The sequence below is a fragment of the Paroedura picta genome, chromosome 4 (genome assembly GCF_049243985.1).
Source record: "Paroedura picta isolate Pp20150507F chromosome 4, Ppicta_v3.0, whole genome shotgun sequence".
NCBI classification, from domain to species: domain Eukaryota; kingdom Metazoa; phylum Chordata; class Lepidosauria; order Squamata; family Gekkonidae; genus Paroedura; species Paroedura picta.
In genome coordinates this window covers 103,211,686-103,228,836 of record NC_135372.1, presented here as the reverse complement: position 1 = coordinate 103,228,836, position 17,151 = coordinate 103,211,686, and the positions used below count along the sequence as shown (strand labels likewise).

At 41.6% G+C, this 17,151-nt stretch overlaps 1 protein-coding gene across 11 annotated transcripts in view; it reads right to left on the bottom strand.

The window, feature by feature from the left end:
* The window catches only part of LOC143836063 (complement receptor type 1-like), a 56,352-nt gene that overhangs the window by 4,744 nt on the left and 34,457 nt on the right, over window positions 1–17,151 (bottom strand). For 3 of the 11 annotated variants that reach the window (XM_077334848.1, XM_077334844.1, XM_077334843.1), the window contains exons 8-16: window positions 14,870–14,966; window positions 12,643–12,728; window positions 10,644–10,832; window positions 9,263–9,448; window positions 9,110–9,163; window positions 6,898–6,966; window positions 3,528–3,566; window positions 3,023–3,061; window positions 1,635–1,664 (exon numbers count right to left, since the gene is read on the bottom strand). In XM_077334848.1, the coding sequence (XP_077190963.1) occupies window positions 1,635–1,664; window positions 3,023–3,061; window positions 3,528–3,566; window positions 6,898–6,966; window positions 9,110–9,163; window positions 9,263–9,448; window positions 10,644–10,832; window positions 12,643–12,728; window positions 14,870–14,966 (789 nt within the window). The remainder of the gene's footprint in view (window positions 1–1,634; window positions 1,665–3,022; window positions 3,062–3,527; window positions 3,567–6,897; window positions 6,967–9,109; window positions 9,164–9,262; window positions 9,449–10,643; window positions 10,833–12,642; window positions 12,729–14,869; window positions 14,967–17,151) is intronic. The other 8 variants (XM_077334850.1, XM_077334845.1, XM_077334852.1 and 5 more) reach the window with 4 other exon arrangements.

Sequence of the window (17,151 nt, the reverse complement as noted above, 5' to 3'; positions counted from 1 at the left end):
CTGAAGTTAGTGCATTAACATAAAATGAAATGTATTTCATGGAATCATGGAATTGGAAGGACTTCCAGGGTTATCTAGCCCACCCTCGTGCATAGTGCAGGAATTCACAACTACATACCCACCCAGAGTGACCCCAATTCCATTACAAGATGATCTACCCCGCAAAAGGAAGAAACAACCCAGAATCCCTGGCCAGTCTGGCCTAGAAGAAATTAGTTTCCAGACCCCAAACTGGCAATCAGCATTTCCCTGGGCATTCAAGAAAGGGCCATAAGAATCAAGCACTGAGACACTCCCTTCCATCCACCCACTCACAATCTGTCTGTTCACAGAATCAGAATTTCTGGCAGATGGCTATCTTTGTTCAAAAACTTCCAGGAAGGAGAACCCACCACATCCCAAGGAAGCTTATTCCACTGAGGAACCACTCTGGAACTTCTTTCAAATGTTTAGCTGAAAATTCTTTTGAATTAATTTCAACCCACTGGTTCTGGTCCAACCCTCTGGGGCAACATAAAACAACTCAGCTCCACCCTTTATTAAGACAGCCTTTCAAGTAGTTGAAGATGGTTATCAGACCATCTCTTAAGTCATCTTCTATCCAGGCTGAACAGAACAAGCTCCCTCAACCTTTCCTCATACAACTTGGTCTCTAAACCCCTCACCATCTTCGCTGTCCTCCTCTGGACATGCTCTAGTTTGTCTACATCCTTCTTCAAGTATGGTGCCCCAAACTGAACACAATACTAACCATAGCATAGAAGTCTAACCATAGCAGAGTAAAGCATGACCATCACCTCACGTGATCTGGACACTATACTTCTTTTGATACAGCCTCAAAGCCCATTTTCCAGAAGTAGTGTTTGAGACAAGACCCAAAATAAGTCTTGAATGTAAACCAATCTTGCATACACATTGTAACTGGTGAAAACTGAAGGATAAAGCAAGATTCCACTTTCTCTCAAGCTAGGACTAAAAAGAGAGCTAGGAATGAGGACTGTGTTTGGGAATGCTTGAACACCACTCACTGGCTTCCAATTTTAAACTGATTATTAGATATTCTGTCTCACCAGAGGAAACCAATATTTCCAGGTTGCTGGCCCACATGTTGCATATGAAAGTATGTTACTCATTTTGAGCACACTAAGCCATGTGAGCCATATGAAACCTGTATATGTCAAGCAATCAAAGTACATATAATCTATTTCACATGAGTGACTTGCACTACTGAGAGCCAGTTTGGTATAGTGGTTAGGAGTGCGGACTTCTAATCTGGCATGCCAGGTTCAATTCTGAACTCCCCCACATGCAGCCAGCGGGGTGACCTTGGGCTCGCCATGGCACTGATAAAACTGTTCTGACCAAGCAGTGATATTAGGGCTTTCTCAGCCTCACCCTCCTTACAGAGTGTCTGTTGTGGGGAGAGGAAAGGGAAAGCGACTGTAAGCCACTTTGAGCCTCCTTCGGGTAGGGAAAAAAGCAGCATATAAGAACCAACTCTTCTTCTTCTTCTAAATGCTAAAAATACTGTTAGAGGTTCAGTTTCCTTGAGCAGGGAATATTGAGTGAGAAACAAAAGTTAGGGAGACCTATATTCCATATCATATATATATCAATTTCTATCAATTACTTACCAACAGCAATTTGAACAGCTAGGTTAGGTCCTGTGAGGTGGGGGGAGAAAGAGAGTAAATATTTGAAGTTAAACAAGTACTAGAAATGCACAGAGATAGTGGCAAATCATACTACACATTTTAAGTAATGAGTCAGGATTTTAGACAATATTGTACTAATGTTTTAAACAGTAAGCTCTTATAAGTCTCTTGGCTTATAAACAAAGAAAAGGAAAGGAAGTACCCACCCACTCCCAGCCAACTCTTCTTGCAGCAAAACACCATCTGTAGTACTTTAGTGGGGAGGGAGGGGGTTTCATGTTTGTGGAAATTTCTGGTTAGCCTTAAGTTGTTCTACTGTTCAGACACGCTGATCAGTATGGTGGGTGAGGAAGGAACACACATGGCTATCAAATATATAAAGGTAAAGGTATCCCCTGTGCAAGCACCGGGTCATGTCTGACCCTTGGGGTGATGCCCTCTAGCGTTTTCTTGGCAGACTCAATACGGGGTGGTTTGCCCCCCAGCAAGCTGGGTACTCATATTACCAACCTCAGAAGAATGGAAGGCTAACCTTGAGCTGGCTGCTGGGATTGAACTCCCAGACTCATGGGCAGAGCTTTCAGACTTGCATGTCTGCTGCCTTACCCCTCTGCGCCACAAGAGGCTCTTATCAAATATACAGATGTGACAAATATCTGGATTAAGCACTGGAAATAATCTGATCTAGAACAATCCATAATCAAACTATGTAGTTTTGCATAAAATACTGAGAAATACAGATTTTTGTTAACGTTTCTCTATTTGGAACTAAGGAAATGATGTTTCATGGTTAAAGAGATATTCAAAGATTAATCAATTCAGACCAAAACTAATGGAGCATTTTCCCAAAAGTTTTTCAATGTAGTTACCAATTCAGGTTACTTTGTACTAAGTCATGGAAATTAGTAACTTGTAACTTGCAAATCAAGTATGACTGTATCTACTTGATTATTATGTTCAAACTTAATTTTATGGCATTCAGGAACCACAGGATAAACAGTGAACCTCAGAAAAACTTTAACTATTAAACAGCAGGAGAAAAGTCTAAGGAATTTCTCATTTGCCACACTGTTGTCCCAGGTAATCAGTAAATGTCAATGTTCATCTCTTTTTGAATTACCAGGAAAAGGAAAGCCATAGATTTCTATAGAGCCACGGTCCAGAAGACTAAAAATCTTTCTGCCTCCTTCTGTCACCTCCTAACAAGCTAATCAGGAAATGTGGAAAAGAAGTGATTCCTGGAGACCCTGCCTGCCTCTCAGTCTAATGTTCTGCATCAGCACAAAGCTGCTCAGCATAAAAAGCTGCCTTCCTTATTGGAACTACAAACACCAACTAGAATGCCCTTCACCATCAAAACTGTTTACCTTGTTCATCCGTAGGCAACTCTGGTGCCTCTGTATGTCCTACATGAAAGAAGGAAGAAGTTTCTTTGTCTGAAGAAAAAACAGTCTCCAGCCTCCAACTGTCATCAACAGGAGCCATCCTACCTAGGGTGGCAAGCAGATAGCCCCCTCCCTATCCACAGTGGATTCAGCTGTAGTTGAGAGCTGCCTGCTTCTAGTTTCCAACTGGCATCAATGTGGTATGGTGGGAGAGAAGAAACCAGGCACCTCTTTTTCATGCCTGGATTCAGCTCAACTGAGAATTCTCTGTACAAAGATCTTCTGTTTAATTAAACTAAGGATTTTTAAATCCATGAAGCAGCTTTGGAAACCAATTTTGACCAGAAAGCAGAATAAAAATATATTTAAAAAATCCAAACAAACACACTTGCAGCACATAGATATATCACAAAGCCTAACACATAAGACTAGGCAAAACTAAAATACACGCTACAGCTAAGAGGGAAGAAACACTATAAACATTCACCCAAATTATTCCATGAGAGATGTTTTGTTGTTGAAGCCACTGTGTAAGGAAAGAAGAGACTATGAAAAGCATTGGACCTGGAAACTATTTGCATACAACAGTGTTCCTGAGGTTATTTTTAAGATGATCTATATTAGATAAGCAGTAACCAACTGGAAGGATCAAGCATTCGTTTACATTTAGGCACAGTGATACATCCAGATACTTCTTCCAATAACTGTCTCTGTGATGCTTTTTTCATATTGTTCACTCTAGAGCCTCCTACTCCGCAGTTCTTCCACAGAACTACTACTCGCATCGCTTCTTTCTAGCCAAAATTTCTTCATTATAACCCAATACAAGAAGTTTTTGCTTTTATAGACATCTCCATGAGTCTTGACAGAAGATTTCTTCCCTTACTGCTTTATCCAAGGGCTTTAAGAAACCTTCCTGTTCATCCATACTTCTTATCATGCATCTTTTCTGGTAGCTCTAGCCCCCAACAGCCTATAGTTTAGACTCAAGAGGACAGAATGTGCCATGAGGAATGCTCTTAGCAGAATGGCCTGCCCAATATCAGGAAAGCTTCCACATTTCTATTGCTTCACAAAATGTGTTCAATTAAATTGTTCAGGAATGCATTTTTAGAAAGAAAACAAAGATCTGGTAAAGAAATCATTTTCATCATTTTCAAAGATAATAGAATTGAATTTACTATGAAAGCTTCAGATAGTTCTTTCTACTCCAACTTCATATTCTATTGTTCTGTTAGATACATTATCCAATTTTTAGCCTTTAATTTTCACTTAATTATGAAATCCAGGCTATTGTACATATTATTTGTATTAATTGTTTAAGTATATAGCCCAGTTTTATTGTATACATTATCTTGGACTTCTTTACACTGCCCTTATAACGCTGACCAGCCTTTAATCGCAGGCCTTGAGAAATTTATGCTCCCATATAAAAACAAGGCAAGTTATACATTCAAATCCTCTGGTGTACCACTTGAAATCATGAGGACAACTGAACTATATCACTATACTGTTGGGGTTCGAATCTATGAGAGCAGGAAGCTTCTCACACAGGCCTTGAAACAAGCAGCAGTGTGCTAGGGTGGCCGAAAAGGTGGTCCCAGACTTCTATTATCCTTCCTTTGTCCCTAACATGTTCATCAACTTATATTTGATTACACAACACTGGAATAAACTCTCCTTTTGTTTAACCAGGCTGTGTAAGAGTTGCTAACTTGGTCATTTTCCACAAGCACTGCAATACTTATTTATACTCCTATTTTCTCCCTCAGAATTGTTTTATTGAGAGGACATTTGTACATTAGAGAAATTTACGTGTTCCTGTCACCTTTTCTATGAGTGTCATAAAGAGGTCTAAATCAGCTTTTCTGCTGATGGCTTCCAGTCAGAGGTTTTATATTGGGCAAGCATATTTTATGTGCTGGGCTTCCAAGTTTTACCATGCTTTGTGACCATCAGTTTAATACATGGTTTGCCTTAACTCATACAATTGTAATGATTATATATTTAGCTACGTTTAAGAAGCATTAAGGGATCTGATTTTTATCATATGAATTCTCCTGAATGTGTAAGATTATAGCCTGTATCTGTTTGTGTTCATCAAATTCTTGCCTAGTATACTATTTTACCGTGCTGTAAGAGTTAAGTCTTTCAGAGATTACTTAATAGGCTAACGGATGTGTTCAGCTAATAAAGCTTTAACTCTACAAGAACTGAATTCAGTATAACTCTCTAAACTGCAAATTTAATAATTCATCGCACTGGAGAAAATGGATTACAGAACACCAAGATAAAGTAGTAAAATAAAGCTAATACACACAACAGTGCAGTAGACCAGTGGTCCCCAACCTGCGGGCCACGGCCCGGTGCCGGGCCGCGAAGGCCATGGCGCCGGGTCACGGCTCCCTCTCCCCGCCCCCCCGCAGTAAAAAACTTCCCAGGCCGCAAGCTTGCGGCCCTGGAAGCTTCTTACTGCGGGAGGGCGGGGAGAGGGAATCAGGGCCGGGCCGCACCCGCTCGGCCCGATCTGCGGGCACGGCCCGCAGGTGTGGCCCGATGCACGGGCGAGGCCCGCGGGCGCGGCCCGATGCACGGGCGCGGCCCGCGGGCACGGCCCGAAGCGCGGGCATGGCCCGCGGGAGCAGCCCGATGCACGGGCACGGCCCGATGCCCTGCCGGTCCCCAGCCTCATAAAGGTTGGGGACCACTGCAGTAGACTACAGTCTTGGAAACAGATGGGTAACCTGCACTGAAAGATCAACACTGGTTACCCATCTGTTTCAAGGCACAATTCAAAGTGCTGGTTTTTAGTCTTTATGGCTCTATACAGCTTATGACAGGGTACCCGAAGGACTGGCTCCTCCTATACTATCCAGGCAAGCTGCCTCTCAAGCCCTGCTCTGTGCCCTTGCCTTCAGAGATGAGGCGGGTGGCAGCTAAATCAGGCCACCGGCACCTTGAACACTCTGTTTAGGCTAGCAAAGTATCTACTTCACTTTGTCAACAACAGTTCAAGACACATCTTTTCGCACAGGCTTTTATCAGAAGGGTGTATCTTACCAACTTTTTATATGGACTGCTTCTGTTTTATGGCTTGTTACATTATTTTAACTGAAAGCCTTGAGCAGAACTCAGAAGAGATGGCACACAAATATTCTGAACAAACAATAATTCTATTCTCTTTAAAACAATGCCCTTGAATATTTATGTTTAACAGATTGTATGTATTAGGAGAGATAAGCTGAACTTTAAGTACAATGAAAGGAGTACATGGTATAGTTACTCCAGCACAAAAGGAATACTTGTGCAATGGACCGCAATATTAATAATAATGATCAACAAATGAAATACAGTCCTTATTTTAAAACCAAAGTCTTGTTTAATTGCTTGAAGATTTCATTAACAATGTAGAAATGGAAATATGGTCTTAGACCTCCTTTAGTGCAATATTTATAATTTATTTAATTTATTTAATATTTACAATTTTTCACCACTGTCAAATGGACCATTCCACGGTCTCCTGTGAGATCTGTGCTGTTGGGCTATTGAAGATCTGAAGTCACTGTGAAATATTATACTTAGAAGGGTCCATTTTGGCAGTGATGAAAAATTGCACAAACATTGCACTGAACAAAGTCTAATATAGAAACATCCACATTTCAATTTCTACAATGTTTATGAAACCTTCACACAATTGTTTCTTCAAGCACTTAAACAAGACTTTGGTTTGGATATAAGGTTTGTGTTTCATTGGTTGATCTTTAATATTGTGATCCATTGCACGGGTATTTATTTTGTGCTGAAGCTTAAGTACCAGGTACACACAACCATGTAATAGATCACAGGAATTGTTTTACCGATTTCTGTTTTAGTAGTTTCATCCGTTGGTTTTACTGTTGACCCAACAGGTGTCTGTACAGTTGACCCTGTGTTAATAAGAGATATGTACCAACATTCACATGCTGAAAAAATAAGTGTTGGAAAAGTCCAAATAGGGTGCCATTAAGGAAAATCCACAAATGGCAGTCTCTCAGGACCATCACAAAATTACACACAGTTGCCAATTTCATCCCAAAACAAACAGAAGTGCAAATATTTTATGCAAAACAACTCAAGTTAATATTTCTATTTATTTTGCATATTTTATTCTTCTGAAACTGATGAGTGATGAATTAAGTTATGCTTGACAGGAAGGACCAGCACTCTTAAAAATTCCTCTCAAGTCCATCTTGCTTCTGAAATTTTAATAGTCATTGCCTGCACATTTTCTAGTCTGCAAGTCTTTATAAGGTAAAGGTAAAGGAATCCCCTGTACAAGCACTGGGTCATGTCTGACCCTTGGGGTGACGCCCTCCAGCGTTTTCATGGCAGACTCAATACGGGGTGGTTTGCCAGTGCCTTCCCCAGTCATTACTGTTTTACCCCCCAGCAAGCTGGGTACTCATTTTACAGAAATACATGTCATTTCAACTGAATGAATAGAGAATATATATCAATATTACAATAACTTAGCTTATAGTTCACTTTTAAAATTCATTACCTTGTATTTATCATAAAATCTCATTCAATCTTGACAATTATTTGATATAGCCCTCAAAATTTTTCTTTTACAAAAGAGAAAATGAGCTGGAATCTAAAAAGGTAAAGGTATCCCCTGTGCAAGCACAGAGTCATGTCTGACCCTTGGGGTGACACCCTCTAGCATTTTCTTGGCAGACTCAATACGGGGTGGTTTGCCAGTGCCTTCCCCAGTCATTACCCCCAGCAAGCTGGATACTCATTTTACTGACCTCAGAAGGATGGAAGGCTGAGTCAACCTTGAGCCGGCTGATGGGATTGAACTCCCAGCCTTATGGGCAGAGCTTCAGACAGCATGTCTGCTGCCTTACCACTCTGCGCCACAAGAGGCTCATGCAAGTCTTTATACATTTGTTCTAATAGAAGCACTGAGTTTGCTACCAAGGAAAACATACAAGGATTTCAAGCAGAATACTGCAATACATGCCAAGATCAAAAGCTCATACTTCATATTGAATTCTGGATTAGGCTTAAGGTCTTGGTAATTACCTTCAAGGCCATACGTGGCCTGGTCACAGTGTACTTGAAGGGCCGCCTACGCCCCTCAAATAGGTCTACGCTCCACCACCTCCAACTGGGCCCAATAAAGTTCATTTGACCTCAACAAGGGCCAGAGCCTTCTCTGTCCTGGCCCCCACCTGGTGGAACAAGCTCCCAGAGGAGATCAGGGCCCTAACGGAACTAATACAGATAAGGGAGGTTCTCCACCAGGCATTTGGTTGAGGTCAACCAAAACTAAACAACATCTATTTGGCCCCTGAATCTCCCTCCCTTGAACCCATGCGGCAGATATAACCAACCATAGGTCTGTTAGATTGTTTGCTACATTAAAATGTTATTTCTCTGTTTATTGTTATTATTACTGTTATCTTTTATTTGCTGTTATAACTGAGTTCAATGTATTGTTCTGTTTAGTTCTATGTGAACTGTCCTGAGCCTTAGGGGAGGGTGGTATACAAATGTAATAAGTAAATAGATAAATGTTACTGAGAAGACAAATGCTTCCTTACGCTTAACAGCTGAAACTCATACTTTACACAAAACATACTACAGGGATGTGAAAATACATTTTATTACTGAGCTTTACTGCAATCGATGTAGCTGAAGACTCATTAACCTGTCTTGAATAACCTTTAGCGACTAAGATCTGTACAATGATACAAGAAATTCCATTCACCAGACACATTTCTTAAGCAGACTGCCTATTCAGATGGCAAGCTTCTTTAAAACCAAGTAGCACTTCATATGCAGTTTAACATAAATCATAGTGATCTGCCATTCAAAGCAAAAAATCTCACTAGGCAACCAAAGCCATTGGTGACACCTAAAGCAGTCCTTGGGATATTTGACATTATGTTAGCTAGAACAGATACAAGAGCAGACTGTAGATTTATAGAACACAGATGATTTTATGAAACATTCTGCTGCTTACTCCAAGGCAAAAGCATGCATCAATACTCAAAGCTTTAATCTAATAATGATATAGCTCACCTGCTGAAGTGACATTTCCCCCATCTCCTCCTGGAGGAACAGTAGGATGAGTATCTGGTCAATGGGGGAAGGGAAAATGAGAGAACTGATGATTTAATGCTACACTGATGATGGTCAGAATTAAAGATTAATCAAAATATATGAAATATTTACCCAAGAGACATTCTGGAAGAGGAGGCTGCCAAGTACTGTCAGCTTCACATGTACTATCGCCTCTGTTATCTTTTAGCTTAAATCCTGGTTTACACTCAAAAACTATTCTGTCCTGATAAGTATAAGAAGTCTTATATGAAGTTCTCATTAATCCATTTGGAACATCAGGCATTTTACATGTCACCACTGCAAAAAGAAGAGCAGCATAAAATAAGAAATATTTACACCAAAGAAGAATTTGGGGAGCAATTCTCCAAGATGAAAATCATCAAGAACCACCTCCAAGATTTAATTAGCAGCCATACCTGCCTTTGTTTGCAACAGGTAAATACAGAGCAAAAGACAGAGAATCCTTTCTCCAAGAAGAAGAAGAGTTGGTTCTTATATGCCGCTTTTCCCTACCTGAAGGAGGCTCAAAGCGGCTTACGGTCGCCTTCCCATTCCTCTCCCCACAACAGACACCCTGTGGGGTGGGTGAGGCTGAGAGAGCACTGATATCACTGCCCGGTCAGAACAGTTTTATCAGTGCTGTGGTGAGCTCAAGGTCACCCAGCTGGTTGCATGCGGGGGAGTACAGAATCGAACCTGGCATGCCAGATTAGAAGTCCACACTCCTAACCACTACACCAAACTGGCTCAACAGAAACCCCGTGAGGTAGGTGGGGGCTGAGGGAGCTGTGGCTAGCCTAGGGTCACCCAGATGGATGCACGTGGAGGACGACTGGGGAATCAAACCCTGTTCTACAGATTAGAGTCCACTGCTCTTTAACCACTACTCCATGCTAGCTCGCATGCTTTAATCACTACCCTACATTGGCTAACACAGAACATTGTTGAAAAGATTACCAGCACCCATTCCATATGCTTTAATTTTGGTATTTAATATTGGTATTTATATTCCTAAGGATGGTAAACAAATATGACTGCAAGATACTATATTAAGGATCAAGGCCTATTTTGTGAGCTGAAGTTTGCTTATTTGGAAACAACTCCAGTAAAATTAATCTGATCATTCTTACTAGTGTGCCTTGCTTTCATCATGTGGCAGTTAAGCTAACTGAAAGTTATATTGTTCCACAGAAATAAACAGATCAAATTTGTCAAAGGTACATTTCTCTGAAAGCAGTATAGCTATCCCTTCATCATAAAGTACCATGGCTATGCTGAAACACTCCACCCAAAAATCATTTTAGCACTGTTCCTGCACAACTTCCATTGGATCTCTCACACAAGCATCACTGAAATGACAGGAAATTGGTCAGTAGTACTGTGCTTGGGGGACTGCACTGCTGCCAGCTATTTCCAACGCCACCCAACAGTTATTTACAGGGAAAACAAATGAGCTCATAGCAAGCAAAATATAAACATGCATTTCCATCACCTCTACATTCAGGTGCAGGTGCACTCCACTTTCCATTCTGGTTCGTGTCATATATACACACAATTGTGCTGCTTCCAATCAGAGAGAACGGACTGTCACATCGGTATGTTACTGCTGAGCCATACACATAGTCATGCAGCTCATTATATCTACCATTGTCAATGTTAGGAGGAGGATAACAAGGAATTCCTGGGGAGATCAATGATATTTTCTTTAAGGAATTTAGTTGCAAAGAACAATACATTATTTGGGCTACATTTTTCATTTACAAGTGGCCAACAGATTGAAATGGTCAAGCAGGTGTACCTCCTGCAACCATACTGGAGGAGAAGTATACTTTCTTCTAGATCAGGCTTCCTCAACCAGGGCTTCATGAAACCCTGGTGTTTCTTGGCTGCTCTGGAAACGTTTCCTGAATGGGTGGGAATTGTTTTCATATATTTTTAAAATTTGTTAAACATTTATCAGGTGATATTACTACAGATAGTCATGCCAATTCACCCACCCCTCCCAAAATTGCCAATGATGGGCTTGGGGGGTGGGTGAGTCATGCTTCCCAACCATATTCTGCATGATCATGCCACCTCTGGGGTTTCTCAAAGCCTGAATTCTGTTCCAGGGGTTTCTTAATAGTAAAAAAGTTGAGAAAGGCTGTTCTAGATGAACCAATCTATTAAAGTGTCCCAAAACTATCTGGTCTGATATATATGGTTGTTCATACTTAATTTCATCTGCAACAATCTTGATAAATAGGTTCGGCTAAGAGTACATGAATGGCCTTAGGTTACCCAATAAAGCTTCAAGGTAGCCAGGGAATGTAAATCAAGGTCTTCCAAATCCATGTATGATATTTTAACTATTATATTATGCTAGTTCAAGGAGTTGACATCTTTCCAATGCCTTTTAAACACAGCTGAAATTCTCCCAGCAGCAACTTTTACAGACGAACCATTGTCTTTAAACAGATACTGATATGATACAAATTTGTGCATTAGACAGTACAATTTCCTAGTCCAGAAACCAATAGTCCTGGCAAAATCCTGATAATTTTACTTTCCATATATATATTTGATCTCAAGTATGTGAGAAGAAACACTTCAAAGTTTAAGAAAGATCTAGCAGGTAAAACTGAGATGCCCAGCAGGTAAAACCAGAGCCTTCTCAGGAGCCCTCCAGTAATCACCATCATGAAAGGACATAAATTCCACTGAACTGGTTCTCCCAAACACCCTAGCCCATCTTAGTGCAGTGCACTTAGTGCAGTGCTTTTGACATAGACAAAGGACAGGTGGGAAGGGGGACAGAGCAAGATTAAACCAGACTGATCCATCACAAAGATCACTGTAATAATATGGAAGCACTTTCTGGTATAATCCACCCCGTCAGTTGAGTATAATTCAAAATAGTGCAATGTCACGTGGAGTAGCGTAGTGTAGAAATAAACTTCAGCTTATATACAGTAAACATTGGATTTTTATCAACAGAACTCTTTAGGTCATTATGGTAAAGGAGCATGGTTATCATTCTAGACATGACAGACACACCCAAAATAATAATGCTGTTGCAGAAATGGGATACTGATGAAGAAAAACTTTTTGGCAGGACTTTGGTTATCAACTCAGGTTTTCTTTTCCTCTCACACAAATCCCAACTGCTTCCCTGCAGCCCTGAAGCAGTTTTTCCATCCTATGTGATTTTCCAAGCACAGATGACAAAGCAGCTGTCATTTCACAGCATTTTCCTGCCTTTGGAGAGGCAGCAAGGCATCAGCTCTGTGACAACTATTGTGGTAGTTTTATCACACTTCACCAGTAATGAATGCCCATTTGGAAGAAGGAGAAAGAGGGATGGAAGAGACAATCTATGTGGATTTGGAGTTATGTCTCTGTGAGGCTTGGGCCCCATGGAAAGGTTTTGAACACTGGGATTCTTGGCAGCTTGAATTTGAGTGTCACTGTGAGATACTTCAAGAAAGACCTTGATGAAAAGATTATCTTACTTTGGCAAAGTGGAGGATCACGATCCCAAACAACTTGGTTGTTATACAACACACACCGAGCTCCATTGTGGCCTATCACTCTGTGTCTAATAGGGAGAGAGTTTTACATATTAGAGCACATAGAGCACATGTAGGAAAATACAGAATACTGTCTCAGGAGTTCGCTACTGGCTGTCAACTCCATTTGTCATACAAGATTACTGACATAGTTCAGGAAAACCCACACGACTACCAAATTCCTAGTTAGTGAGCCTTCAAACCTGCTTGAAGCTGCTTTTTTCCAAATATTTCAGTGGACTTTCCAAGTTTAAGCCAAAATATTCACTTACCTGTAAATACTTGTTTTTCTTCTTGATTTAAGAATTTCCATTAAAAAATCAACAACCAAAAAACAAGAAACAACAAAGCAGGACCACACGGGTTCACAAAATGCTTTTAGTTGTCGAAGAAAGAGACAAAGCTTTACGAAAAATAGAAATGCCCAGGTGACATTCATTAACCAGATGCCTTTAGGCAAGCTACTTAATCCCCCAGTAATATTACTTAATAGTTATTTTCACATTTTCTATTTATCTCAAGAAGTTTACAAATATGACTATAGGCCACGAATCATAGCTGAGAAAATTATAACAAAATCTACTAAGCTTTCAAAGAAATCAATACCAGATTGACCACCTGTGAGATGAAAATACATCATCATTATTTTTATTATTATTATTGGACTTATTGCCCGCCACTCTCATGCCTGACTCGTGGCGGGTTATTTATTTATTTTATTCATATTTATTTACCACCCTCCCCAAAGGCTGAGGGTGGTTTATATGGAACCGAAAAATTATACATATAACATATAACTAACTATAACATTAATATTATTAACTAATAGTAACAGCGAAACTGCATAACACTAACATTAATAATACAAACAGATCCAGGAGTCTATGTGGATTTCTAGGAGGGGGGGGAGGGACAGGGGGGCAGGGGTCCTGCTGATGCTGTTGACTGATTGTGCCTGGCCTCAGTCAAATGCCTGGTGAAGGAGCTCCCTTTTGCAGGCCCTGTGGAACTGCTTTAGTTTCGTCAGGGCCCTGATCTCTGCTGGGAGCTCGTTCCACCAGATGGGGGCCAGGACAGAGAAGGCTCTGGCCTTGCTCAAGGCCAGGCAGACTTCTTTAGGGCCAGGGACTATTAGCTGGTTGGTGGCGGCAGAGCATAGGGCTCTTTTGGGGGCATAGGCAGGGAGGCGGTCCCTCAGGGACACTGGGCCATGAGCCTTCTCTGTCCTGGCCCCCACCTGGTGGAACGAGCTCCCAGAAGAGATCAGGGCCATGACCGCGTATGGCCTTGAAGGTAATTTCCAGAACCTTTAGCTTGATCCAGAATTCAACTGGCAACCATTGCAGTTGATGGAGGATGGGCTGGATATGGCATCTTCACGGAGTTGCTGTGAGGATCCTGGCTGCTGCGTTCTGGACCAGCTGTAGTTTCTGGGTCAAGACTAAGGGCAGGCCTGCGTAGAGGTGACCATTGCGTGGATCACTGTGACTAGGTGTTCTGGGGTCAGGTAGTAGCTTGGCTTGGCAGAGATGGTAAAATGCCAGCCGAGCTACCTTCGTGACCTGGGCTTTCATCGTGAGGGAAGCATCCAGGATCATGCCCAGGTTCCTAGCGGAGTGAGCCGTAGAGAGCTCTATACCATCCAGGGTGGGCAGCCACGCTTCCTCACATGGGCCCTTCTTACCCAGCATACAGGACCTCAATCAAGAAAAAAACTAATATAGGAGCAGGAGTGGGAAAAGGGAGCACAGATCACCAAGCAGGTGCATGCTCTTAACACTGGGGGTGGGGAGAGTCCGTCAGCTCTTCCTTGCCTCGCTGGCCTCACCATAGACCTGGTGAAAGAGCTCAGTTTTGTTGAAAGCTCCCGCAGGGAGATAATACAGTAAAGAAAGTCATGAAATGCAACATGAAGATTTGTGGCTATCATTTATACACTAGCAGTCATATGGTGAGATTTTATAAGCTTCTAAACTCTACACAGAGGCTGAGCAAAGAACCTAGTAAATGGTTGTTAACTCATTAAATTACTTAAGAGCCAATTCTATCCCTTACTCTAAAAATGTACCAATTAACTCCCCAAAGTGAGCAACTATTGCCAAATCTGAGTAGAACAGACCTAAAGTCTTACACTCATAGAAACCGATCTTGTAGGAAACCTTCAGCTCACCCTTCATCACAGATAAAGGTTATTCGATCACCAAGCCGAAGATCACTTTCTCCTGCAATCCTGCCATTCTCTATATTGGGAATAGGACATCGTCTTCCTAGGAGAAATATTAAGACATTGCCTTATTATTTCATAAAAGTAGCAGCATGAGAACACAGGGAAGACTGAAATCCCTGCTGGTGTTTCTTATTAGAGAATGCAGCTAAGAAGGTACAGGCTTAACTATTTATTTTTATTTTATTACATTTATATATACCACCCTCCTGTTTACAATGAAGATTTGTGGTACAACACAAAGAAAGCATCATGAACTTATAACACTTCTAACAGTAGAACATTATAATTTTACAGCTCTGTAACTATGTAACTATAAACTGCACAACTGTACTTCAGCTCTTTCTGGGAGTATTTCCAGATTAGGAGTCCTCCTGTGCCTCTGCTGGGCACAGGTGGTGGTGGGAGGGGCCTACGGAGCTCTAGTTGGTGGCTCTTTCATTAACCTTGACAGAAGGCTTGGTGGAAGAGCTTCATTTTGCAGGCCCTGTGGAATTGCTTCAGCTGTGGCAACCGCCTGATCTCTTCTGGGAATTCATTCTACCAAGTGGGGGCCAGGACCGAAAAAGCCCTGGCTCTAGTTGAGGCCAGACAGACTTCCCTGGATCCAGGAATCACTAGTTTGCTGGTATTTTTAAAGTGCAGCACTGTCTGGGGGCATAGGCAGAGAGGCAGTCCCTCAGGTACTCAGGGCCCAGACCACATATGGCCTTGAAGGTGATTACCAGAACCTTAAGCCTAATCTAGTATTCAACAGGTATTCAGTACTGCTGTTGGGAGCATGGGGTGGGGTGGGTTTTGGGGGTGCTTTGAGATGTACTATTTCTTTCTCCTAGTGTTTCTTTCTTCTTTTATCTGAGGGGCAACATTTTTTGCCTTTTCTTCTTGGGGTTGTGTTTCTTTTAAAAGTTGATTTTTACAGTTTTTTTTCAGTGTCCAGTTTTACAGTTCTGTATTTCAGTATTTTGTTCTGGGGGTGCACTGTAGCTGTAGTTAGAGTAGTCCATTCTCCCAGTTTGGTTGATGTTGTACTTGTTGTAGTAGGTTGCCAACTAAGGGTACTGTTGTTCTGTTCTGGTTAGCTGGCCTGTGGGTCACTGTTTGTTTCTCTTGCCTCTCTGTCAGTGCTCTCTCAGGGTGTCTGGCATCAACAGAGGAAGGAAAGGCGATTGTAAACCACTTTGAGACTCCTTTGGTTAGTGAAAAGCAGGGTACAAAAACCAGCAGATATTCATCCTCTTGACTTTTCTGTAATTGTTGGTGGGGGGAGGCTGGATGGGAGAGCCTATGATGTTGGAAGCATAGATTAGGTGCTTAGGCCATTCTGTAAGTTTACCAGTAGCTGCATTTCCCACCCTCAGATTATATGCGAGTCAATACGTTTGCCCAGATTTTGTGTTGAAATTAGGTGACTCCTTATATGCGGGTTGGCTTATATGTGAGTATATTCTTGCTTTTGCAGCACATCTGCTACTTAGAATCATAGTTGGAAGGGGCCATACAGCCATCTAGTCCAACCCCCTGCTCAATGCAGGATCAGCCTTAAACATCCTAAAGCATCCAAGAAAAGTGTGTATCCAACCTTTGCTTGAAGACTGCCAGTGAGGGGGAATTCACCACCTCCTTAGGCAGCCTATTCCACTGCTGAACTACTCTGACTGTGAAATTTTTTTTCCTGATATCTAGCCTATATCGTTGTACTTGTAGTTTAAACCCATTACTGCGTGCCCTATCCTCTGCAACCAACAGAAACAGCATTCTGACTTTTAGACTGTTTAAAGATGGCCCCAAAAGCCAGTAAGAGGATATTTTCCTGTCAAGGCAACACAGGTGAGCTCTTTGTGATGTCATTTTAGTAGGTATCCTCTTGACTATCTTTGTATATCCTCCTAATCTGCTTTATGCCAATAAAGGTATTGTGTTGTATTGTAGTAGGTATCCAGTGTCTCTCTGGAGTTTGGCCCATTTTCTGACTTTTAGTCTGTTTAACGATCGCCCCAAAAGCCAGTAAGAGGTTTTTTTTCTTCTCAATTTAACACAGGGGAGCTCTTTGTGATGTCATGTCTGTAGGTCGCCAGTGTCTCTCTGGAGTTTGGCCCCTTGTCTGACTTTTAGTCTGTTTAAAGATTGCCCCAAAAGCCAGTAAGAGGTTTTTTTCATAGAATGATTTTTTTCATAGAATCATAGAGTTGGAAGGGGCCATGCAGGCCATCTAGTCCAACCCCCTG